This window comes from Oenanthe melanoleuca, chromosome 4A (genome assembly GCF_029582105.1).
Source record: "Oenanthe melanoleuca isolate GR-GAL-2019-014 chromosome 4A, OMel1.0, whole genome shotgun sequence".
Taxonomy (NCBI): domain Eukaryota; kingdom Metazoa; phylum Chordata; class Aves; order Passeriformes; family Muscicapidae; genus Oenanthe; species Oenanthe melanoleuca.
In genome coordinates, this window is record NC_079338.1 from 15,164,359 (window position 1) to 15,190,877 (window position 26,519).

At 40.8% G+C, this 26,519-nt stretch overlaps 1 protein-coding gene across 3 annotated transcripts in view; it reads right to left on the minus strand.

Annotated features, from left to right (window-relative positions):
- BRWD3 (bromodomain and WD repeat domain containing 3) overlaps positions 1–26,519 on the minus strand; it is a 50,183-nt gene that overhangs the window by 6,204 nt on the left and 17,460 nt on the right. For all 3 annotated transcript variants that reach the window (XM_056491299.1, XM_056491298.1, XM_056491300.1), the window contains 32 exons: positions 25,476–25,697; positions 24,029–24,129; positions 23,323–23,393; positions 22,411–22,511; positions 21,205–21,245; positions 19,708–19,812; positions 18,632–18,785; positions 18,071–18,205; positions 17,550–17,678; positions 16,924–17,149; positions 16,111–16,281; positions 14,391–14,574; positions 13,830–13,923; positions 13,068–13,217; positions 11,274–11,350; positions 10,501–10,678; positions 9,654–9,770; positions 9,092–9,199; positions 7,927–8,051; positions 7,657–7,739; positions 7,121–7,232; positions 6,618–6,679; positions 6,380–6,535; positions 5,572–5,692; positions 4,960–5,085; positions 4,795–4,876; positions 4,194–4,250; positions 3,714–3,854; positions 3,343–3,495; positions 2,352–2,515; positions 1,772–1,869; positions 1,153–1,311 (listed from right to left, as the gene is read on the minus strand). In XM_056491299.1, coding sequence (XP_056347274.1) covers positions 1,153–1,311; positions 1,772–1,869; positions 2,352–2,515; positions 3,343–3,495; positions 3,714–3,854; positions 4,194–4,250; positions 4,795–4,876; positions 4,960–5,085; positions 5,572–5,692; positions 6,380–6,535; positions 6,618–6,679; positions 7,121–7,232; positions 7,657–7,739; positions 7,927–8,051; positions 9,092–9,199; positions 9,654–9,770; positions 10,501–10,678; positions 11,274–11,350; positions 13,068–13,217; positions 13,830–13,923; positions 14,391–14,574; positions 16,111–16,281; positions 16,924–17,149; positions 17,550–17,678; positions 18,071–18,205; positions 18,632–18,785; positions 19,708–19,812; positions 21,205–21,245; positions 22,411–22,511; positions 23,323–23,393; positions 24,029–24,129; positions 25,476–25,697 — 4,003 coding nt within the window. The remainder of the gene's footprint in view (positions 1–1,152; positions 1,312–1,771; positions 1,870–2,351; positions 2,516–3,342; positions 3,496–3,713; positions 3,855–4,193; positions 4,251–4,794; positions 4,877–4,959; positions 5,086–5,571; positions 5,693–6,379; positions 6,536–6,617; positions 6,680–7,120; positions 7,233–7,656; positions 7,740–7,926; positions 8,052–9,091; positions 9,200–9,653; positions 9,771–10,500; positions 10,679–11,273; positions 11,351–13,067; positions 13,218–13,829; positions 13,924–14,390; positions 14,575–16,110; positions 16,282–16,923; positions 17,150–17,549; positions 17,679–18,070; positions 18,206–18,631; positions 18,786–19,707; positions 19,813–21,204; positions 21,246–22,410; positions 22,512–23,322; positions 23,394–24,028; positions 24,130–25,475; positions 25,698–26,519) is intronic.

Consider the following 26,519-nt stretch of genomic DNA (forward strand, 5'->3'; position numbering starts at 1 on the left):
AGAACAACCCCATCAGCATCACACCACAGCCAAACAGGACACAAAAACTGGGATTTGCTGCAGTTGCCTTTGGGATTCTCCTCTGCTGCCTCTGATGTACTTTCAGGGATGATCCACTGGGAGCCACTCACCCCTTACATGCTGTGGACACAAGCAGGTGTTTACCATCAAAGTAAACACAGTTTTTACCTGGAAGCAACAACTTCAAACTCTCCTGAGCAAGAGCTGAGTGGAGATCCAAGCATAAAAAGGAGCCTGGAGTGACCAGATTAGACACAAACAACTAAAACTCAGTCAGGTGAATCCTACCTGGAGTGCCAAGGCAGGAAAACTCCAAAATCCATTTCAAAGCTATCTATACACAAAAATAACATTCTGCAAGCAGCATTTATTCCCTATCAAATGCATGTTCTCAAAAGGCTTAGTCCAGGGAAAATTAATGGAAAGCATAACTGAAGAGAGTCAATGACCCAAGAAGGCTCACTGGGATTGCTGAACACTTTCTATGAAAATTAAATACTTGGCTTGGGACCCAAAATCCTCCATGTTTTCAGAGTTATGAATTTGACAGTGAAGATTAAATATCTTCTTTAAGACAGGACAAGAAAAGCTCACCTGCAGCATCCAGCATTGGGAAAGCATCCACAGCTTCAGGAAAAGCTCATATAGTGCCCACCTTGGTGGAAACTCTGAGTAACTCATCCCTGAGATTACCACACCTGAACTGTTTCCCTTCTAATCACAACTACTTTGTTTTGCATGTGAGAAAAATATTTCAATGTTTCTGTAAAGTTTTTTTCATCTTTGGTTTCAGCTTGATTAATAAAAGGTGAAGGTTTTGGGGTGGGGATTCTCTTGGTTTGTTTGCTTTCTGTAACTCCTGAAGGAACTGTAGGAGTTTAACAGCAATCAAGTTTTCCATCTGGAGAGATTTTAAATGACTTCACTGAAGTGCACATGCAATCATCTGCATTCCACATCTCAGACAGAACACAGAGTAAAGGAATAAAGTAAATTGAATTTTTTGGTATGGTTTAGGAATATATACAATGCTACACTGAGACAATAATTTCATAAACATCAGACAGAAGCAAGAGCTTTCATCTCTAGTGAAACCAGTCAGTCAAAGCACAGAATCTTATTATTTCTCACCTTGTTTCACTGGTGTAGATTTGCTCCTGACTGGTCTGCTTTTCCCTGGGTCTGTGGCATTTCCACTCCGGCTCTGTGCATTTGAGCCTGATGAAGATGGCTGACCCTCCAGCTCTTCACCAGTGGCTGAACCCAGAGGTTCTTCTGCTGTATCTGAAACTTCAGACAGGACACCACAGGGGGACAGGGTGATTTTTATGCTCTCTTTACAGGGCTGTGTCTGTGGAGGTTCTGTATGCCCTGAGTCAACAGCCCAAGTCAGGGTAATCTCACCAAACTGCTCTGCAGCCATGGAAAGACAGATTCCTCCTGAATGTAACCCCAAATAGGATTAATTTAATTAATTATCCATCAGTGCTGTAAGAGAGAAGCCCATACACAGGAAGTCTGGGCTTTTGTCACTGGAATAATTGTAATTTTGGCCAGATCCAGGTTCCCAGCTCCCTGATCCTTACCCAGAACTTCCCAACAGCCAAACTCAGCTAACACAATCTAAAAACAACACATTTCCAGAACCTTGCTCTTTCACCAGGTGGGTTTTGCATCATGTGTCTCCTGAGGACGAGACTCAACCTGTACAGACAAGCTGTTGTAAGAGAAAGGCTGGATTTCTCCTCACCATGAGATGAGACTGAAGAGTTAGTCCTGGTCAGGGGCAGTGAGGTATTTTGGTTGGGTTTGGGTTGAATCTTCATTTGCTTCTGTTTCCCTTTTGGGCTGCAAACACAAAATATCCCAAAGATAGAAATCTGTTATCACCAAAGACTTAAATACAAAACTGATTTCTCCTGCAAAGTGATCTGTTTTTCCCAGTTGTGCTAACACCAATAATAGTTACACCACGATGCTGTTTGCTAATGGTAGAGGAGTTTGCAGGGACAAGATTTTATCTCCCCTGTTAAAACCAACAGTCAGTTTACTTAGATAATGCATCAGATGAAGGTAGGGAAATGTTACACAACAATTTTTTCAAAAGTTAGAAGGCAGAGACAGCTGATCTTTCCTTTCCTCCAGAAGGACCACTTGTAACCACATCATCTTTCACTTACCAGAATTACAAACTGAGCATGATTTTAAGTCCCAAATGAGGGACTTAAGGGAAGGGAAATGAGCAACAGTGCTGCTGGTAATTCCCAAAAGCACATCTACCCTGTCCTGTGGGATGGCACTGCCAGCCAGGCTCAGCAGCCCTGTTTTACCTGGATGCTCTGCTGGTTGAGGGGGAGCTGCTGCTGCTCCTCAGCCGTTTTCGGTACCGAGGCCTTTTCCTCTTCTGACATTGCATTGCTGACTTGTACTCAGAGATGATGTTTTTCATGTGATTCTCAAATAAGGCAGAGAGTCGAAGGGTCATGCTGTAAATCTGCAGTGAGGGAAAATGGTCAGGCTTATTAGAGTTGAATAACCTGAAGATCAACCAAAAAAACCATCATAAAGATGTCCAGACTTTGTAGCACAAAGAAAAAATTCACAGTGATGCTTCACTATGAGATTCTTTACAGATTATTTCCTTCCATGGGCCTTGTGCATTCTTACAACAAAAAGTGTTTTCATAAAAGGATTTAGTAACAGTACAAAATATTTCCAGAGTTGAAGGAAAATGGATTTCTGGATTACTGGAATACAGTCCCCTTTGTCAATCCCCATGAAGCATGGAAGCAGACCTTAAGATAACTTGAATACCAAGGGAAAAACAATTGGATTTCATGTCTCCTCAGCTTTATTTTTGCATTAAATCCCTGGTGAACTGTCCTTACACCACCCTTACAGAGCTACAGAGAAGCAACCCAAATTGACCTCAGTCCTAATTTCTGTGAATCAGATGTCAAAATCTTTAAACCATTTTTCTTTTCTTTTCTAGGCCTTGCTTTTGTGTAGCCTCATCCACAATATCTGCAGTTATCAAGTTGATAGCCTTGTTTGTAGGGATAAATGATTGAGAAAAATAAAAGCAACTGGTGAACAGTTCTCTGTTATAAATACTGTAAGAAACAGCTGCAACAAGACCATTGTCCCAGATGAAAATGGATATTAGAAGTCATCTGGGAGAGCAGAACAAAGCAAGTTTATAACCACAAAATTGGTGTATCCTGGTTATTTTTATGACACCAAGCTGTGCTTTGCTCTTCAGACCTCATTTCATATGTTTTATTCATGTAGGGCCAAAAGGTATTAAAATTTATTACTTACACGAGACTTTTTATTAGGAGTGTAAGCTTTAGAGTTGCAGAATATTAAACGAATATCTTTGTAGAATTCCAAGGGACTGGTGTAGTTTCCTGCTTCCAAGGTTTCTTTCACAGTGCTGAAGTCCATGGGAGTGTCTACAATATCTCGATAATCCTGTGGGAACACACAAGAGAAAAATGAAAGCTCTCAAATCCTACAGCAGTAACATCACCTCAGTGTCCATCCAGTGGCTCAAGTCACTCTTATCCTTTGAGAGTTGTTGTAGATAAATCCCTGAAAACATCAACTCATAAAGAGAGAGGACAGAGCCATGCCCAGCATGGATGTTCTGCCAGAGGAGGAACAATTCTGGATGTGGAAGCTGCACTTACAGGGTAAGAGAAGAGATCAACAGGCTGCCTGAAAGGCTCTGAGTCCTCTCGTTCATAAATCAGGTTTAAGAGCTGCTGGCACTGCTCCTTCCAAGCATCAGCACTGGCTTTCATGGGCTGCCTCTTCACTCTTCGTCTCACCTGCAGGGAAACAGGTATTGCAGATAGTATCAGAATATTCACATTGCTGCCTTGAAGTTCCTACTCATTTCCCAGCCTTCTGATTCAAAGCATTCCCCAATTAAAAACAGAAATCCAGGAAGATTAAAGCAGAGCTGATAGCACAGCAATATGCAAATTAGACAAATTAAACAAATTGGCCTTTTCTGGTCTCATATAACACTCAAACCCATGAGAAGCTGCAATATTTCAGCTCCAGCCTTGCTATATTTATCAGTTGCATCGAAATTTGACTGCTGGAGATATCTGTTTTTTAATCAATTTTTTTTTAAAAATGACCAAAGCAGAAATTGTACTCACTCTTCTTTTCCCAGAGGAAGTGCCTGGAGCATCTGAATCCACATCCACTTCTGCCACCTAAAGGCAAAGGGAATGATCACACACAGGCAGGTCTGGATAACCCTCAGCCATGGAAAAAGGGTTTAAAACCAGCCAACAACAACCACAGGGCACTTGGCAACAGGAACTACAGCACATTGCAAACTGCACTGAGGGGGAGAAGGTACCAGGAGAAGGAAGCAGCTCAAAGCAGTGACATCTATCCTGGATTCTACCTGACATTTCACTCCAGGGATCAACTGATGGGAAATGACACAGAATTACATAAGGAAATCAGCTTTGCTGCCTCAGTGACAATGGAGAGCTGTTGTCCTTCTGACTAACAGCTGCACTTCCCAGCTCCCCTCATTACTCATCCTTCCAACAAAACATCATGTACTGAGAGAAGATTAAAGACAGGCAGTTCCAAGAAGCATTTTTACTTCAGGGAGCTTTTTGTCCCAGGTGAGCCTAAACAGCCTCATCTCCAAAACTCAGTGAAATTACCCATAAAATAAAGACTCAACAAAAATCAAAATTTCTTTCATATGCTTTATTTTAAAAGGGAAGGAAATGATCTTACCTCCTCTTCCTCATCAGTACTGCTCAGGTCTTCTGCTTTCACTTTGTTGTAGATTTCTAATATATCAGTACAGCTCTGATCTCTGCAGGAGAATGACAAAAACCAAGGTACAAAATGAAGGATCCCAGGAGTTGGAGCTGTGGGGTCTGTGAGGTCCAAACTCACCCAATGAAGCGGAGCAGGACATCTGTCACAATTTTGGCTGCTTTGACTATGGGGCTGTCTGGCTCATTGAATGTCCTGGCATTGTGTTCAATGTATCTTACCTCCCACATCAGGGCAGAGATTCTCCTGAAAAATACACAAAATTAAAGGAATGGGATGGAGAGGAAGTTGTATGTTATTTTTCTTCCACGTTCAGTAGGATTCTTTGGTAAGAAATGGAATTGGGAATTCAGGTCAAGCAGAAACAGGTGAAAATAAGAACAGGACATTATTTATTCCTAAATTAACTGGCAAAACTGACATTTCCAGTTCCCAGCATTATTCAGTCCCCTTCTGGCAACTGCAACACAAACAAAGCCCCTGCTCAAAGGCAGCAGGGATGGAAACAAAGCAAACATGTTCTGCCTCCAACACAGAGCCAGGCTCAGGGTGTTAAACCAACACTTCAGCAGCTTTTGCCTTAACAACATGGCCAGGAGAATTTATAATTCAGGAAGACTCACTTTGCCCAAGGCCAATCTGATCTGATGCTGTTGCTAAAGGGACTTTAAACAGCACTCAGCTCCACACAATAATAAATGCAATCAATGTCAGCTACAAACCCAAACTCACCTATAAAACCTGTTTTCAAGCCTCCTCCTGATGGTGGTGAGGTCAGTTGGATAAGCAACAACAGTGCAATACATGGGATAGGCACTAAGGTCCACTGGAACAGCAAAGGGATTAGAAATGTCTGCAAGACAAAAGACCACCATCATTTAGATGCCTCCAGGAAATGTTTTACCAAGATTCCTTGTAATGGTTTCTGGGGTTTCTTTCAAAGAATTCAGCAACAGCAACACAGACCTACAGCTGAGAATGTCATTACCCACAGGGCAGGGCTCCTCCTCTTGTACCATCTATTCCTACTCTTGAAAAAGCACTTTTTGTTTAAGTATCATATCTGAGATCTGTGTGCCAGCAGCCAACCTGACTGAAAGGAATGTGGCATTTGCACTTACAACAGTAATACCACAACACAACATCAAGTAAGAACACAGACATGTACTGGGTGTAAAGAGAGACACATTTAAATTTAAAGCACAGTGTGCTATTAAATGGTTACAAACCAGTTACAAGGAATTTGGAGGTGAGGGTATTCAGTGAGTATTTGCTGGCTGGTTTTGAGGGGTTTAATTCTCTGTTTTGTTCTTTAGGTATGACACACTGGGAAGCCCCACTGAAACAAATCAGGTCAAGCCTCAGAAAAAAAAGGAATTTAGCTTGGAAACTGAAATATGAAATTTAGAAGTCTCTGTTCAGTAATTTAGTTGAGTACATTTCAAGTACTCCACACTAAGTCCCACTACTCCACACTCCTTCCCATCCCATCTTCAGCCCTGACACTGTTCATCCTTCCCCCTTTTCTCTCCCACCATACCGAGGGAAAGAAGCTGCTCAATCCCTCGGATTACTCGTTCACATTCTTCATCTCTGGAATGGGCCCCCCATTCTCCTTCCTGGGGTTTGTAGAGAAGAGCTGTCAGCTCCTCTGGGGTCACAGGAACTCCAGCACCGACCTCCTCCGGATATGCAGCTGGAGAGAACAATTCCAGAGGTAAATCCAGGGCCCAGAGCTGTTTGCTTTGGGCAGGGACAGGAATCCAACACACACTTACTTCCTTCTGGGATCGGCTCCATGTCCCATGGACTCATCCTCTCTCTTTCATTGTTGTCCCAGCTATTAAAAAATTCATTCAAATGCACAAGTTAGAGCTCAGTAGAAAGACACACCTTTTCTTTACCAGATTTCACCCAAAAGGTCACTCCAGTTAGGAATAAGACATTCCAACTCCCTATTTTCCTTTTGTATCTCCTATACAGTCGCTGCACTGCTTTACACAAAAGTATGAGTGTTCTGTAACACAGAAGTGTTGCTTTAGGAATAAATTCAAGAGTTAAATAAGTCAATATTCAAATTAAGGAAATATTGAAAACATTCTAAAACAAATAAAAGTAAGTAAATAAGAAGTACAAGATGTGTAATTAAATAAGTAAATTAAGTGTCTGGGTATGTATTTAAATGGAAAAAGGGATTCTAGTTCTTGGGGTTCCTCATTCTACTTTTGAAGGTCTTTGAGTTGTGAGTTGTGCAGGAGCCTCAGGACATGGAAATACTCACTGGACACTGTAGCACTGGAAGGAACTATCAGGATATTCTGCCTGGAAAGGCTGCTGACTCTCCACAGTCCCAAACCACCAGGCATCATCAATGATACTGCGAAATCTATCCCCTGGAAGGGCAAACATTGCATTCAGAAAAACAACAACAACAACAACAATTGCTAAATATTTCCTTTTAGAGAATCAACTCCCTCTTTTGTGAATGCCCCACTGCCATCCTTACATTTTGTACCACAGGAGTTGAGCCCTTGCCCTCAGAGCAGGACTTGCCCATCTCTGGCAATCACTCACAGCTGCCTCACACCTCAGATCCCAAGAGATCAGGAGATTCTCCTGCTATCACTGCCCTTGGAACAGTTTCTCTCTTTTTTTTTTTTTTTTTTTTTTTGCTACAGAAATTGCAGCAAACATCAAATAAAAGTTTCCAATAATCTTTACAATATCACGTGTGTACAGTCCTTTATATTGTAATAAAGACACTGCATCCCATTAAAATGGTGCAAAACCACATGGAATTGGGAAAAAAATACTCACCTATTTGCCAGTTCCTTTCTTTGGCTTCATTATAAAACTGATGCAGCACAAGGAAATCAATAACATCTGGCATATCATGGTACCTTCAGGAAATGAGACCAAAAAAAGTTATTATTACCCAGAACTACACAGTCCTCAAATTCCATGCATTTGGGATAACCATCACTGCCATCATCATGCCTTGCACAGGAAATAAGAAAGGAGGAGGGGGAAGCTTCTACATGGCAAGGAAAGCTCTTGAAGAATGTCATCAGCATTCCAGCGACTTACTTTATGGAAAAGGATTCTCCTGTCATTTTGCCTGTGATTGGATCCAGGAATGCAAGCTTCAAGCAGCAGAGTGTGGGAGGCCCAACTTCATATTTAATTCCTACAGTCTTCACAAATTCTTGTTCCTAGTTAGCAAGAAGCATTGAACAGCATTATTTTACCTTGCCAACAACAAAAAATATCCATTTTAAAGTGAAACATTAATAAAACCCAAATATGTTCCCACTCTACAGCACAAGTAATTTCACCCATTACTTCTTCTTTTCCAAATACTAAAATCAATCACTGTCACCTCAAAAAGAAAAAATAAGGAGCTCATTCCCTTGGCAGGTTTGTGAACAGGATTCCTACAAAATACTTAACAAGGTTCTAAGGAACAAATTTGGTTTTAAGCACACCAAAGGTCTCCCTGACCTACCCCAGGGCCCCTCACTTTTGCATAGGGGGAAAAAAGGAAATTCTTCCTCTGAAAACTGAAATTCCACAACAGCCTTTATGTTCATGTCCTGTCAAAGCCCATCCTAAGTGAACAGCTATTTCCTTTTCCTCACAAACTGATGATGCCCTGGAAAATTACAGCTGGAATCACTGAATATCTGGGACTGGTAACTGGGTATTTCCCCAGTAAATCAATCCTTTTCATTAATAGAACATTAAGGCATGGTTAAATAAATATGAGCACATATATATGCTCTTCTCTTGATGTGAAATCTGAGGAAAGCAGGAAAAATATGGCAACACTGTGGATTAAGTCTTGGGAGCTCATTCAAAGCAAGATCCAGGGTTTAAGAGAGCTCCTGCACACTCCTGATTTCTTCTTTCTTACCACAGCATTAAGAACAAGAAACAGAACCCAAATGCTCAGGTCACTGTAAAGTGGTGAGAGAACCACAAACAGCTCTGCAGTGCTGGGTTCTGAATGAATTCAGTGTTCCAGCAAAAATAATTCATGTTGAAAGAGACCCCTGAGAATCAAGTTCCAAAACCAGGAAGTGAACAGATGTGAAGACTTTGTGTTAATAAAAAACTAACTTTAATATTTACAATGAAAACTTTGATATTAACATTTTAAAGCAACACTTTCTTTACATTTTTTATGATAGTTTTTCATGTCAGTTTAACATTACAAATGCATTCAGCTCTTTGAAGTCTTTCTTGAACTTACCCTGAGTTCCATTTTGTTCCATGGTTGTTTTTGCATGTTAATACTGTAAATTTTGGCTTTCCTCACTGCCCTCACATAAGCTTCATGGCCTTGCCTAAAGTAGATGATCTTAAAAGAGAAAAAAAAAAGAGAAAATTAAAAGAGAAAAAAAGAGCAAAGGAAAACAGATAAGTGGAGAAAAATATTTTACTGATTGTGCTCTTCCTGTTCATTTTATACCAGGTCTTAACCCTTTCAGAACACATTGCACACTTATTTATTTCATCATAAAACACTCTTCCAGTTAAAAATATTTATATCAGCCCCCAAACTGGCACCTTCTCTGTGCTTTAAAACTGGGATCATTAAGAAATGTTCAAGTGAAGATGCACAATATATTATTCCTGCTGATCCCAAGTTACCTGTGCAGAAAAAGGGATGCAGGGCATGGATCTGTAAATAACAAACTGGCTGGGAATTAAAACAGTTATCAAAACTCAGCCTGTCCCTGAAAATATTGCTGGGTAGAAGAGTCCTAAGCAACTGAGCTGTGATTTCCTGGGAATGTGGGAATTGCTGGTACCTCATCTCCCATCTGGGGCACGAAGGGCGAGCGCCGGGGAATGGTGTCCAGGATCCACTGTGGGGCCAGCCACTCCTCACTGGGCTCCCCCTCCAGGGACAGCAGCCCACTGGCTTTCTAAACACAGCACATCAGGAGACAACACAGCTGAGTTACATACAGAAGTGCAGTATTTGCATTAATCTAGAATGCAGTCAACACAAAATTCAGAATATAGTTAATTACTACAGAAAACTCATCATGCAGCTGTTACTGCAGGTAAGATACAAGGAAAAGCAAATTGGGGAGTGCATCCTTCCCAAAATCTCCACTAAACAGCAGGGAATAAACCAGGTTTGTTATAACTATAATTGAACATTGAAACCTTAATGAATCATTAAAATGCTTTAAAACATTCATAAATCAGTAAAATGCCCATGGCAGGGGGGTGGGATAAGATGGTCTTTAAGATCTCTCCAACTCAAACCAGTCTGTGGTTCTATAATGAAGACAGAAATTGTATTTTTATAAATATTCTACATGTCTTAAAAAAAAATACCAGGAAAAAGAAACCTGACCATGTCAATACAATACAGATCCATTATAATTTTGCAACAAAACCACCCTGTTGTAAACCTGACTGTGGTGAAGAGCATAAATCTAGGAGGAAAAAAAAGGCATTTGTAATGAACAACCACCTGTGGGAAAGCACAATAAAACAAACAATAAAATTTCTTAGTACCACTGGTATCTCAATTGTTTATTTACTCTATACCCATTTATGAAGAATTTTACTTTGATAACAACCATTAAAACCCAAATTTATATTCATTAAGTACAAAAGACACTAAGAACCACACTTGCTGACCTTTTTCCTTGGCTGTTTGAGTTTCCTTCTCTTTGGCTCCAGCCCTTTTGCTCCCTTCACATTTTCATCTTCAGAACTACTACAGATTTTTCGAGCTGCCTGCCTGGTTTGTCTCTTTGGAGGCTGCAGATTAATTCCAGCATCTGCCGTCCAGTCTGAATATTCACTTGATGAATCACTGTAATAAAAAAGTTGTGAGAACAGAAAACTTTAGTTTCCCCACAGTGGATTGGAAAGTCCAAATATTCAACCTGCTGTCCTGGTTTTGCTCAGGATTAGCACAGAATTTTGTTATCATGTGAGTTTAAAGAAAACAGGTGCTCTCTGATTTGTGATTTCAGTAAATTATTTTATCAATTTGAAACTCACAGTAAAACTATTTCTATGGCTGATATCAATTCTCATTATCTCACTGATTCACAGACTGACTTCATAAGAATTGGCAGCAAAAAATGCATGGAACATTTAAAGAACTAGAGCACTTCCCTAAAAATTCAGTTCTAAACTTCTTTAATACCAAATAATACATGTACAGGATTTATATGGCAAACTGGCATTGATTTTTTCAAGTAGCTTTAAATTAAGACTATATTTTCTTATAAAAGGTTTTTTAGGATTGTTTTTGACTTTGAAAAGAAAAAGAACAGAAAAAAAAATCACAATATAAAATGTTTCATGACTAACTGGTTAAAAATCAGTCTTCAAAACGAAGACTGTTCTACTTAAATCCCTTAATAAACCAGTGTTATCAATTCAGAGCCCAGTGCAGGTACCTGGAACTGCTTTCACTCTGCCAGGCTGCCACAGGATCATCCATGGATGCATCACTTGTGCCAACAGTCTCATCTTCCTGTAGTGAAAATAAGAGGATTCACTCTGGGGCCAAGGGGAAAATGCATCATTTCTGTTTGCAAGCAAGTTGTGTCACCTGAGGAAAGCTTTGTGTTCGAGGGCTGGTTTAGCTTTAAAGAAATAAATCCACAATTTCTTCCTATAACTTAATTAATGTTATAATTTATCCTTATAGAGCTCCTATAGAAAGAAATGTGAATTTTAATTATATGCAGACTACAGAATGAGTTCTTATTTAAGTTTTTGATTAATACATTTTAGTGCCCAGGGCCCAGATTTTTGAGCTGTTCTGTACTTTCAATGCATTTACAAAGCAACAATGTTCAGTCTCTTCCTTAAGGAGAATAAGTTATATTTATCTAGTATATTTTAAGTTCTTCCTTTGCCAAAATCAATCATTAATACAAATACTCAATCTCTTTCAACTGCAGTCTACAGATGTAGATGAAATCAAAGCACTGCAAAATGAAATCAAAGTCCTGACCCAGAATCCATGTGCTGTATGAAATCCCAAAATAGCAAGTGGTTTAACACAACCCAGTTAAATTTACTTGAAAATGTTTCAGGTTTCCAAAAATACAGGAGCTGTTTTAAGCTACTTTTGAACACTGTCCTGGCATTTAGGTAAATGATCCTTCACTCTCCAAGACCAACATGCCACAGGAACTCCACAAATCCCAGAGACTCAATGACCTGAGTGTTTCATCCCATGTGGAGAATCACAGAATATCCTGAGCTGGAAGGATCAGAGTTCAGCTCCTGGCCCTGCACAGACACCCCAACAATCCCACCCTGTGCATCCCTGGGAGCTGTGTCCAAACCCTCCTGGAGCTCTGGCAGCCTCAGGGCTGTGCCCAGCACCCTCTGGGGGAAGAACCTTTGACCCTTTTCCTAAAATCCAGCCTGACCCTCCCCTGACATAGCTCCAGCAGTTCCCTGGGTCCTGTCCCTCTCACAACCTCTCTGGATTCCTAAGACTGCTCAAAAAATCATCAAGAGAGGCTTTGTGATGGCATCAGCAGCAATTTGAGGATTCTTGGATGAATTCTCTCAGGCCCCATGGATTTGCAGGGATCCAGCAGGAGCAGCAGATCCCACACAAGTTCAGGGCTCACTGGGAGCTCATCACTCTCAGCCATGGCCTCCAGCTTAAAGCACTGGGACCCCTTTGTTCCACCATCCATGCTGAGGATGGAGACAAAAGGATGTGTTAAACCCCTGTCCCTGTTTGTGAGGTGACCATCCCCATCCCGGATTCTGCTCCCACATGGAACCTTAAGGTGCTCTGGGATTTGGGAACAGGGAGGGACCTTAATGTGATCTGGGATTTCGGAATGGGGAAGAGCCTTAACATGCTCTGGGATTTGGGAATAGGGAGGGACCTTAATGTGATCTGGGATTTGGGAATGGGGAGGAAACAATGTGCTCCGGGATTTGGGAATGGGGAGGAACTTTAACATGCTCTGGGATTTGGGAATTGGGAGGAACCTTAACATGCTCTGGGATTTGGGAATGGGAAGGAGCCTTAACCTGCTCTGGGATTTGGGAATGGGGAAGAGCCTTAACATGCTCCGGGATTTGGGAATGGGGAGGAACCTTAACGTGCTCTGGGATTTGGGAATAAGAAAGATCCTTAACGTGCTCTGGGATTTGGGAATGGGGAGGAAACAATGTGCTCTAGGATTTGGGAGTGGGGAGGCTGCTGGAGCTCAGACCTCAGAGGAGCTGTCGGAGTCGTGGCGGGCGCAGGGGCTGTGGCTGGCTCCCTGCTGGCTGTGCTCGATGGTGGAGCGGGTCTGGTACGCGTGCTGCCGCTTCCGCTGGTTCCGGCGCAGCGAGCGCCCGCCTCCCGCCTGCAGCTCGCTCTGCCAGGGCACAGGAGCACACACAGGGACAAAGCAGGAGTTACTCATGACTTACACAGTTAAAAGGGGCCTGGTTACAGTGGCTGAGTGTTGCACTCAATCACAACTGAGCAGTAAGAAATAACTGTAGAATTAGACAAGATCTCTGACACATATTTTAGGTGTGGATTTTTGGTTCAACAGAAATTCTCCTTTATAAAGGAGAATTTCCTTTCCTTGGAAAAGCAAATTATTGAAATGCCTTTTTTTCTATAAAATTCCTATAAAATTCCAGTCTCTGCATAAGATAAATCCAGCCCCTTGTAAAACCTTGGCACCTCTACTTTCCACAAGTCAAACTGAAAACCCACTGTGGCTCTGTGATTTTCCTTTCCCAGCATTTTCTCACCACTGAAGCCTCAAGGATAGAGATTTACCACTATTTGGATATTGTAGACAGCCAAATCACAGTTACAGAAGGAAGAAGTCAGTGAGCCAGAGAAACAATTAGAACTATTGATGTTCTAAATAATTCACTAAAATTGGTTTGGGGTTTTTGTTGGTCTTATTTTTGTTGCTTAGTGCTCAGAACTGCTTCCCACCCAGGTTGTATCTTCCAGGGCATTCACTCACCCGCTGTAAGGTGTGGGATGGCTTTCTCTTCTTGTCAGCAGTGTATAAACTGATTTCTATTTCACCTTTGGCAGCTCGACATTCTTCCTGGACCCTAATTATACATAAGAAACACACATTATATTCATTAACCCATCATGGAACTCAACAGCCTCCTTAATATACACATTAAAATACTTGTGCTGCTCTAAGAAATCTGTGCATAAATTCCCCTAGCAGCATTCATCCATTTGTTCCTGGAATCACAAGTTAAAGAAACAAACTCGCTGGCTGAGAAGCCATATTTATTTTCAAATGCGTTAAACTTATTTTCAAATGCATTAAACTTATTTTCAAGTCTTTTTCTAATAAATCTTAAGGGAAATGTGATTTTTGGAGCACTGAAGAAAGACTGAATTGTGCAAAGAAGGAATTGCCACTCTCAGCTCTCCCTCTCATCCTAACATCCCAAACAACCCAACCAACCAAGCCCCAAAGCTGACGCATCACTGCAAAGCCATGAGTATGGAAGGATCACTACACATCACACAACTGAATCTGTCATCCCAGTGAGTCCCTTACTTGCTGATGCCTGGAGGGAGCTCGTTGACCACCACCCTCCTGCTCCAGGCCATGAGGTCCCTCTCGGTGGCCATCTGGCTGCGGGGCGCGTTGTGGTGCATCTGGCGCACGCCCTCGATCTGCCCGCTGCGCCGCAGCCCCACGTTGGGGGGGGACCCCACCTCCAGGCCTGGGCTGCGAAGGGCTGGGGGAGGCACAGACAGAGAAAGAGCTTCTTCACTTCTAGGAACCACCAATAAAATCATGGAGTCACAGGATGGTTGGGTTAGGAGGGAGCTCTGAGATCAAACAGTGCAAGCCTCATTCCACTGTCCCATCCAAGCTGGACTTGGACAGAGATCCAGGGATCCAGGAGCTGCCACAGCTTCTCTGTGCCAGGGCCTCACACTCTCACAGGAAGAATTCCTTCCCTGTATCCCATCCATAATTTAAAGCTTAAGGATGACACAAAGGTTGGTAATAATGGAATCACTGCCATCATTGTCCTCACTTATACCTCAACACAATTCCCACAGCCTTAAGTATGGTACATCACATGATAATATTGCATTTATGGTTGAGTAAAGCTATATAAAAATATCTGGCTATTTAAATACTTTTTATATACTCCAATTAACTTACTCAAATGGGCAGTTTATATGGGCAAAGTCACTGATCAATGCAAGTTCTAGAAAGGAACTGCTTTAATTTCCACACCACGCATATCTGGAAATTCCTTTACAAATCTACAGGGATACACAAATAAAACTGAGAACTGAGGCTGTACAACACATCAACACATCCTAAGGAGCAGAAAAGACTTTGTGTGAGCTGAAGCTGCCTTTTGGGCAACCTTTTTGAAATACCAACTTTGATCAAAGCAAAAGTGCATTTTCATATTTTTCCCTGGTATTTTGCCCTGATATTTTTCTTACTCCTTCTTGAATTGAAACACAAGCAATTCCACATCCAAATCCTAATGAGCTTTACCAGGAAATCTACTTCAAACACATGTAATCAGTCACTTAACCTAAAAGTGATTTATTAGGAGCTGTGAATTCTCCCAAGGCTCAGGCTGACTTACAGCACAGTCCTGGGCATCTGCTCCCTCCCATCAGCTGCACTCACTCAGCTGCTCACATCTGATTGAGTGTGGTTTCAATTTTTAATCACTTTGTGTATTAAAAATAAAATCACAGTAGCAGAACACTTACCAGGAGAATAATCTCAAGCTTTCTAAGGAAACACTAAGACAGAGCAACATGTTTATTTTATTAGCACTGATGCTCAGCATTGTGCTGCAGCAGGAAACCATTAGTCTGTCACAACACTGTATCCCACTGACAGCTCCTAATTATATGCTTTCATTTTGGCATTTTGCAGTTATGAAGTTTCATCTCTGCACTGATATCAAGATAATACAGTGAACGTCATGCTTATTTTTCAGGAAACTGGTTTATAACAGGAACAATTCCAGTTGAATAACTCCAAGAAATCAGATACAGCCCAGTTAGACCATTGGGTGCCCTCAGCTACCCCTTAAATTTAAATTTTAGTTGAAAAAGCTTAAATTTATAATTTCTCTGTTGGAATCCACAGAACATCCCACTGCTCCACAGGGTTAACAAGAAAAGGAGAGAAAAGAATCCTCAAAGACATCATCTCATAACTGACACCAACACTTCAACCAGTCCTTCCTGTGTTAAGGAAGAAACTGATGGAGATAAGGCTGGACACTGACCTCCATTAACAGAGTGAGATCTGTTGAGTGGAGGGTTTGGAAGAGTTTCTCCTTCATTAATCAGTCTCAGATCTTGTTCCCTCTGGAGCTCTCTGATCATTCCATCAAGGATACTCTCATCCTGGTCATTGGTTTGCTGCCCGATGACTTGTTCAACCACTTCACCATCACCTTGACAAGAGCAAAGCCACAAATGCTGATAAAATGATGGATTTCTGTATTACCAAACACCACAGAAATAATCCCATTTAAAACTCTGCACCACTATTTGTCTGCTCTGCAAAACATCTGATCACCAGCTGGCTTTCTGCTCTCATGTAATAAACGGAGGCAAAGTTTAGAAGAGAAGCTACAATAAAATCCTAAAACTCCAGACCACATGTAGAACATAAACACAAACCCTTAGAAACAGCAGAGAGAAATTATGCTTCAGTAGGTAAGAAGGGAAGGTCTTTTCTGGGGATCAGCATTTTGCTAAAGTTTGTGTCTACAAGAAAAAAAAAACTGTTTTAAAAAACCAGAAGCTGGTTTTCCATGTCTTCCTCACCTTCCTGCTTTCTTTTTCACATCCAGTTACAGAGATTAATAGAAAATGCTTTAAACATCTGCCATATACCTGGGAAAAAACCCACAGATTTTGGAATACTCTTGCCTCCAGTCAATTTGATTCCACACATAACCCCACCCCACCCTCTCTTCTATCTGTATACTGAATTTAAAGCATTAATTTATACATCCTCACAGCACCATCCCAGGAGCTGCTGCTCAGTACTGTGCCACACTTATATTATTCATAAGGTTCAGACAGAATACCATTAGCCACATATCCCAGCTGAGGAATAAGTTGTTCATCCTTGCAATTTTCCCTCCCTGGCACCAGCCTCTGGAATCTCGTGGGATGAGGATTTCCATCAACATCCACCAGGAATGGAGGAGGCATAAGGTGTGGAGCCTGTTGAGTCTGTTCATCCAGCACATAATTATTGGCATCCCGGATCAGGGGCCGGTAATCCGTGTGGAAGAACATCTGATCAGGAATCTGAAAGAAAAGCAATTTAGTAAAGAAATCAATGGCCATTTGCAGCTGTCTTGCTGCTCTGGGATGGCTCCCATAAACCACAACTCTACATTTGGGATCAGCACAAGGAATGTTATGACAGAGAACAGATTCCTACCACAAATGTGGTTTGTTACCAAGGCCTGATGCAGAAATTCAGCAGTAAAACAGGCCAAGGGAGGTGGACAGAGAAGTTAATGCTTTTCTCCTCTATCTATAGTCTCTTGTCTAAATCTTTTTGATTTAGATAAACACCAACTGCTCCATGACCTAATTATTATTTTGTCTGGGGCACGGTAAAGGAATAAATTGTAACACAAATACAAATTCTAAGACAAAATCAGGTCAAGACAGGGAAGAGTTTAAAATTCATTCAACCCACCTTTTCATAATATTTATTGCATCCAAAACCAAATAGTAGCAGATGTCCATGAGAGTCTGTGCAGGCAAAATGCTGCCCATCTGGTGAGAACTTGCAATCAAAAACAGCTCCATGGCCTTGGCCCTCAATCTGTACCAAGCACAGAGAATTCTTTTCACAACCAGACATTCTCTGTAAGAGCATTTTCACAAACATTCCCCCTGTGTTCCAACACGTACTGAATCCTCATTCTGTGATTTCTCATCTTGCCCAAGACTGATTTACACTTTTATTTATAAAATTAAACTGAACAACAAAGTAAAACTTCACATTCTTTTCTCTGTCCTGAAATTTCAGCCCAACTTTTAATGTATGTTCTGGAGCAACCACCTGGAAGTCCACATTTTATGTTAATGGCAGACATGGGGCAAGATCACCAAAGATTTCACAGCTCTGGCTCTGGAGGAATTTACTTAAATCTGCTTTTGTCTCAAGACCAGTTTTATGAAAAAAGAAAAAACCAAACTTGTGATCCTTCTTACCATGTTAAAGTAATTGCGAATTTTTGCTCCTTTGTCTATATCCCAAACAAAAATATTCCCGTCGTGTCCTGCCGAAAGCACAATCCTTTGGTCAAAGGGATGAGCCTCCAGAACAAAAACTTCATCATCATGACCCTGCAATGACAGCAGGGGGAAAAAAAGAAGTTTTATTTCTCCATGTGGTATCTCCAGATGTGCTGGGAGTCACTGTGAGGACATCCCAGATCAGGACACCTCGATTCACTGGAACTGTGCCTGGTCACCATCCCTGCCCCAGGCTGGGCAGTGTCACAGCTCAGCACTGCTGAGATGGGGAGAGATGGGGAGGAAGGAGATATCAGGGCACAAGTGGAGCCTCCAGAGGGTTCCCTGTCAGCCAGTAATCACTAGGATTCTCCACATCAGCTCCCTTCCCCATGCTGCACCCTCCTCCCAGCAGGCAGGGGACAGCTGGAGACTTCAACACCAAATCCTTGTCATGGGAATGGTGATGAGTTCAGCCTCAAATCAATCTCAGAGTGAATACATCCACTTGGGATTGCCCCCTGGAATTGTACTCACAGATAAGCTATGGAGAAGCTGCCCTGTGGATGAGTTCCACACTTTGAGGAGGAAATTGTTGACTGCAGTGATGACGGTGGCATCGTATCGATCCCAAGCCACCATGGTAACCTTCAGCTTGGTGACCTTGTCCTCTCCAGATGCCACATTGTTTCTAAGGAAATCAGCAATTTAAAAATTAATAAATCAGTACCTACATATGGAACCACTTAGGAGAGCTAATTCAGTATGAAATTGGGGGGTGGAGGGATCACAGGCACCTCTGTGACTCTGGCTAAGGCAGGAGAATGAAGGATGGCCCTGCAGTGGTAAAAACCGAATACGGGAAGCATTCAGTGCCACTGAGATTTATGGAGCTCTATTTCCTTAAAAAGGACATTTTCTCCTCTGTCCCTAAGCCATCATCCTTCCCTACCCCAATTTTTCCTTTCAGCTCTATTAGGCTTTTTCCTACAAGTCATTTTTCTTATCAGTCATCAATATCAGTAAACTCCACAGTGAGCAGGAACCTGCTAAATAAATCCAACTCACACTTCCGACTGCAAACTGCAAATGCAACCACTGAAATATGGAGAATTCTACAAAGCAAGTGCCTAATGGATTTCTCAGTTTCTGCTCTTTGTTGTTGTGAATATTCAATTACAAGGCACTTAAGAAGTCACTTGAGGATCTCAAAAAGAAAAACTCAAAACCCTAACTGAACCTGAGAAGCAAGCACTAATTTCACCTCTTACCTGGAAACCTAAGGTAGAAATACAATATTAAGAACCATGTTGGACATATACATATATTAGCAAATGATCACTGGGGCTCTACCAAAACCTCTTCTTGTGAGATAAATTGTTTAACATTCTTATTTCATGTGTAAAATACTAAATATTCCTCAACCATTAGGATACCAACAGATTATTTTTTATTTGGAGGTGAATTAACTGTGGACAAAGCCAAGACATTTTCAATACATGCATGGAAATCAACTGAAAATGGAAGCAAATAACCAGTTTTTAATATTATGGAGCATTTAGCTTGCAGGTATAAATGTGCCCATGAGGTGTATTGTGCTTGCTTTGCTTTACCCTGTCATTTTTGTAGCCATATCCAGGACCAGACTCTTCCAGTCATGCTGATGGTAGTGCCAGATTCTTGCTGTTCCATCCCTGCTTCCACTGACAAACCTTAAGCTGTGGGGCAAAAGGGAAAAAAAAAAAGCCAAGAAATTCTGAATAAAGATGGTTTCATCCCCACATGGTCATCAATAAATTACATATAACACACTTGAAGTGTGTACTTGTGCATCTCTACTTCTCTCACTCATGAGGTTACAATTTTCCTATCAGATATTGTAGGGTACAAGAGAGTTTCTAGCCCACAACATTAATTACATTTGGCTCCAGCAGCAGATGGCCTTGGAATGACTTCAATGTCGTAATTCATACGAGCTGCACATTCCCTTTTTAATGACATCAGCAAATCCCTGGAGCAGCTCAGAGTGGCAGCAAAGAAAGGGAAACTGCATGCCAGGAGTCTGGCATAAATTATAATGCATTAACTGAGGGACAGGGTGAAGACAGGCAAGGGAAAGAGCCAAATGGAGCACAAGGAGGCTGTCCTGCCTGTGGAGCTGAACAGGAATAGTTTAATTTTTAAACCTCTCCTTATTGAAACATTTCAAGCATGCAGAAAATGTATTTAACCACATCATAATGCTTAGGCCATCCATGTCACAGAAGTAGTTTTTGTCAGAAACTGGGAAAAAAGCTCCTCAAGCAAGACATTTTCACAGAAAGTACATTCCATTCATATACAAAATTACACCTAAAAACCAAATCTATTCAATTTTAAGAAGCAATTGTTTCACCTTTTCAGTTTCCCTGATCTGATTTTTTTTACTGTGGTGAAAAAGAGTTTGAAAATGCTTGTGACAAATTAATTTTCTTCTTTATTTTACTTCTTTATATTAAAATGAAAAGGAAGGTACTCCTTTTCCATTCAAAGCATTATTATAGAATATAGTTTTCAGTGAGTATGTGACCTCATTCCCTCTCACATGGCTTGGAAGGAACTGGTGGTACAATTATCCCAGCACATTCCCACATAATTCCACATGACAAAGCTCTCCAAGTACAGGTGCACTGATAGAGTAGGGCTTGGAAAGCTCATCCCTCCAATCTCCTGCTCAAATAAGGAACAGGAGCAAAAACTGAAATAAAACATCTATATTTACTAACTTTTCTTTAAAATACATTGATTCCAATGCTCTTCCTTCACAAGCAACCCCCTCTGTAGGGGCTACTTTTCTTATACAGAAAAGTTATAAAATTTGGATTCCAATTTGCTGTTTGAAAGAAAAAAAAACTAATTAAAAGCACAGCTACAGAACATTTTTGTTGTTACAGCAGAGGACAACGAGTTCGAGCTTGTGGACATGACACACATCTTGCAACACACTGCAATAATTTGTCCAAGATTAAGCCAAGCCCATGGGCAAATCTTCCTGTTGTGCCAAATTTTCCATGAAATTTTGTTTGGAAAATTAAATATCATCATTTTCAGGTCCAAAATCCAGCACTCACCTGTCACCATTGTTACAGAACTGCACTGCAACCACTTTGTCCTAAACAGGAGGGAGGAAAACAACAGAAATTAAAAACTCAGCCTAAAAGATCTCCATGATGAGCTTTTTACTTAGCAATTCAAAAAACTCAAAAAAATTAAGCACAGGAAAGTTGTATTTGAAGCTAAACTTCACCAGACACATTGTGCTAAAAACTGAAATAGAAAACTTCAGAGAGGTGATAGTTTCCTGCAATTTTTAGACCTAAAATGAAAGTGGATCAAAAAATTTTATTCAAAAAAAATGCAATCCTTGCATTTACAAATCACTGACAAAAAATGTAATGTTTTACACATAGTTTTGCCCTTTTTTTAATTTGTCAAATACTTGTGCAGGCTCCATGATTTGCTCTCCTTAGTCCCACTGATGTCTCTATCTCCTGGTAACTGGGATTTGTTTTAGGAGGGGCTGACAGCTGTCTGCAGGATTAAGAGTGGACTTAAAGAAATTAAAGGAATTAGAGCTTCTTCCAAACCTGTTCAATACAGAAAACATCCTTTTCTTTTGTGAGCAAAATACTTGTTAGATGTGCTGGCTTGGAGACCTCAGTGTGAGAGCCATGACTCCCACTGAAGTTCAGGGAATCAATTTAGACTTTGATTTAATCCATAAAATGTTCCTGAGGTGGTAAATTTGTAATTTAAATTTTTATGAAATATTTCTTCTGAAAAAAAATATGCTTTTAAGCTTTATTTTTTAAATGAAATTGCCATCATGATCCAAATTTTGTCAGCACAGTCCAAAATCTGAATTATTTTGTCTTATGTGGATTTACCTAAACATTCAACAGCAACTTGAATAGGAAAAAATGACACTGTGCATTAAAACTATTTTAATTCCTCATTCTAACACAGATTTTTTCAAGAGTAAGGGAAAATCACCTAGTCTCTCAGTTTTCTGGTGGAATGAAATACATAAAGCCTACTTTGCACAAACCTCTTGCCTCAGAGAGATTTAAAAATAAACATCCCCACAAATTTCCAGGCATTTAAATACCACAGTGTTGAAAGCCAAACAAATTGTAGACAGTAAAGTAAAAATAAAAATAAAAATAAAAATAAAATAAATAAAAAAAATAAAATAGGATGTACAGAAATTAAGTTTCTGAAATGAGGAAAAGGTGGGGGAGGAAAAAAGAGATTTTCTTTTGGATTTTGCCTCTTACCGTGTGAGATTCCAGCTCAGCCATTTTCTCTGGAGATTCTGAGCCCAAATAATAAATTCTTATCACATGGTCAGTACTCCCTGTTGCAATGAACATGCCACCTAAAACAGAGAATTCTCTGTGAGTAGAAAAGTCATCCAAGGAACAACTTATTTTAACTTCACTTACTTTAATTTGCTGCTTTCTTGTCAAAGCAGCAAACTAGATTTAAACAGAAAATTCCAAGTAAAATATTTCAATGCAGTTTCAGAACCTATTTGGCACACATCAGAGAAATTATTGCTGAGTTGGGATGCAGTGATTAAGGTATTTTATTGCAATTTCTTTACAATATTGCTCAAAAAAGGCATTATTGTGTGGTTTACTGTATTGAAATAGGTTTAGTTAATTCAGGATTTCTGGCTTTAAAAAGGGAACATGAACAAAAGTTCTCCATTTCAAAAAGCAAATTTAATGAGTATTTGCAACATTTTCTTTGTAAAAATCACCATTTTTGCTCATTCAAAGCTGCAAAGAAGGATTGTTAAACAGAGATTCTCCAACACATTGAACTGATCCTCCTAGAATTCAGCCAAATTTGAAAGATTAGCAAAAGTGTAATCTTTGACAGAGGATTTCCACAACTTCTCACTCAAAAACTTTACAAGGTAAAGTCTTAAAAGGACGTTACAGAGAAATATCTCTGATGTGCAAAACAAGAGACTGAAAGCCTTGGAAGTGGTCAAAATATTTTAGGTTAAATTATAAGAAAAAAGTGAAACAGCAGCTTGAGGAAGACACTTTGCAGGGAAAATTTCCAATAATCACAATCTGACAGGGATAAAATGAACTGGAAAAGGGTTTAACACTATTTGCATTTAAAGAAAAGTAACAGAATTGTCACCAAAGCCCAAATTCATGCTGGACACATACCAGAACTGAAAGATGAACAGGAAATCTGAACACCAGGCCTGGATCTCTCTGCAAACTTCACAGGACGATCCCTACGTGCAAAACACAGTATTTTTATTTTTAATTCTTTATTCAACACAAACAGTTCCTTGCAGGTCAGCAGGCTGAGGTCAAGCTCATCTCAAATTTCCTAATTTTACAATTCTCATCTAAGTTAGCTGGTATTTATTTTTTCATTTTAGGCATTTTCTTCCTGAGTTTAACAAGGAAACAATTCTCTAAACTGAGATTATTTAACTGATTTACCATTATCCTCACCAATTCAAATCTATTTGAAACAGATCCTGCCAAACCATTAATCCAATAGCATTTCCTCCTGATTAAATGTGGGTTTGATGACATCTACACATGTACATTCTTCTGATTAAAAGCAAATTAATTCTTCTGCCTGTACATTTTGGACAGGGATTTAATCCTGAATGTAAAAGCTGGATTTTTTTCCACAATTTTGGCTTGCAAAGCACAAACCTCAGAAATAACAACCCAAGTTTCTGCCTCCCCTTTGGACTCCAGTGCCACAGAATCCCAACGTGTTCCTGCCCCACACACCAGTTTATTGAGCAAGAAAACACCTTTATTTCATTATTTCAGCATTTTTCTCTGTGCCAAAATTAAAAATGAATCCTTCCTTGAGTTAAAATAATTGTAATTATCTAAACAGTCTCACTTGAATTTCATGGTGTTCGCATGCCACTGCCAGAAACAGATTGTTCCGTCGGCACCAGTGGAAGTGAGGTATCGAGTTGTTCCTTTCCTTGCTGGAGAGAACTAAAAATAAAAGTTGTAACAATTAAACCAGCTCCTATTTTCACTTCTTTCATGCTGGAAATTTGTTGACAAGAATGTTTTTCACTAACACATTAGTTTCTCCCCAGGAGTATAGAGAGCAGGGGTAAGCACAGAAAAATAAAGCTGAGGAAATGGAAAACCTACATTTTGGTTGGGATTTCTTTGTTTTTACCACACAAAGGAAATTAGACAAATGAAACAAGCCCAGACCCTGTAAATGGGGTAAAAACATGAAGAAATAGTTCTTTCTAGGATAGAACTGGATCAAACATGGCAAATGCAACTACTCCTGCCTCCAAGCCCAATGAACACCTGCACAGCAGGATTCCCTCTCCTCTATCTTCCTAAGGAGTGGGAAAGCTTTTTATTCTTAATTTCATAACTGCAGCAATACCTTTAATCCTCAGGTCACCTGGTAATTTGATATTGAAATCCAGCACTGCTTTCTCAAAAAGCAGTGACTGATTATATTCTAAATTATCAGTTTTACAAGGAGCTTGAGAGAAACACACACACACAGACACACACACAGACACACATATATATATATACACACACAAATACATGTAAACAAATCATACACCAATTATAAAGCCAGACTGGAAAATACATTTCTGACATAATCATCTTAAAATGGTTGAAATAGACAAAATTAGAAGTGTAAGGAAGATGGGGAGAAATGAGACTCCTGGGGAATACTGGCATGATGGAGAAGCCTGTGCTGAATCCAAGGCAGCAGCACTCCAGGAGAGAGTGACTCTGAGCCAAACAGCCCCACTCACTCTCCCCTCTATGTGCATCACTTGCCAAATTGCAGGGATTGCCTTTTTTATCCTGGAATTTTGGTTTTTTGGAGGTTTCTGCCTGGCAGTTGTGAGGTTTTTTTTAAGAAAATCTGCATTTAATACAACATTCAGAGAAGCTCTTTAAGTTACAAGCTAAGATAAGAAGGAAACAAGAAATGGGGAGTAAGGAATTTTTAACTGATCCTTTGGAAAGCAAATATTCTCTGTGAACACAAGGGTGTTGGGTGCAGGAGCACCAAAGATGTGAGCTGAGCCAAGGAGATGCTGCTGCTCTCAGAGTTGCTCTAAAAGAGCATCAGATCTCCCTTTTTCTAGACCTAAGGAAGCAGCAGTGTGATCACCCAGCTAAAAGCACATGGAAGCAGAAAGATCAAGCCCTGGGCACCAAAGCATTGAGTTACCCAGGAAAAAACACCTTTGAGTCGGGACAAATCACAGACAAAACAATCAATTTTATCTTTGACCGCCACAACTCTTATCACCATTCTAATTCAAGGGGAAAAGCCCACCAGCCCTCACCTGTATGGAAGTGATGGAAGCTGAGTGGCCCTGCAGGACTGCCAGGGGGGCACAGGTGCGGAGGCACCACACCCTGACCACCTTGTCACAGCTGCCCGCCGCCAGCAGCGTGTTCTCGTAGTTGACGGCCATGTCCGAGATCTCGGCCGAGTGGCCCCGCAGCGTGGACAGCAGGCGCCCGTCATCCGTGGCCCAGATCTTCACCAAACAGTCATCTGACCCCTGAAATTCCACAGTGTGTTTGTTGGGTTGATGTGGCCAGAAATGTGAATTCTGTCCCCATCTGCTGCAGCCGGGTGGGGCAGTGACCCTGATCTCCTGGCACATATTATCTGCTAATGGGCCATCTTTAAACCAGCTGGGCAATCATCTTTATCTTTCCGCAGCCCATCCTCCCTCCAGGAGATATCATCTGCTGCTGGCCCATTCAGTCCCACTGCATGACTGATAAAATTCCATCATCCCACTGGGAGATGCTCCAGCCAGGGGAGGAGCCAAGCCTTTCCCACCCAGATAAAAACTGAGATTTTGGACACCAAGGGACCTTCTTTCCACTGGATTCCAGAGGAAAGCCAGACCTTTCCACATCATCCCTGGAGCTTCAGAGGAAACTGCACCTTCTCCAGGAGCACTGCTGCAGCTGAACCACATCTGCCACTGCAGGAGGATGCAGCCACCATTGAATGGGACTGTGCCAACACCCTGACTGACTGACGGGTGTCAGCTTGGATTCTGACTCTATCAAAGTTAATTCTGTATTTCTATTTTAATTTTCCTAGTAAAGAACTGTTATTCCTAATTCCCATATCTTTGCCTGAGAGCCCCTTAATTTCAAAATTATAATAATTTAGAGAAAGGGGGGTTTACATTCTCCATTTCAAAGAAAAGCTTCTGCCTTCACTAGCAGATACCTGTCCTTCAAACCAGAACACACAGGGATCCCCAAAGATTACAGAAAACATGGGATGTGTTCCATGCATGTCACACTTGGATCACCACGGATGGATCCCAAACCCCTGTGAACTGACAGAACAACTCAGTGGG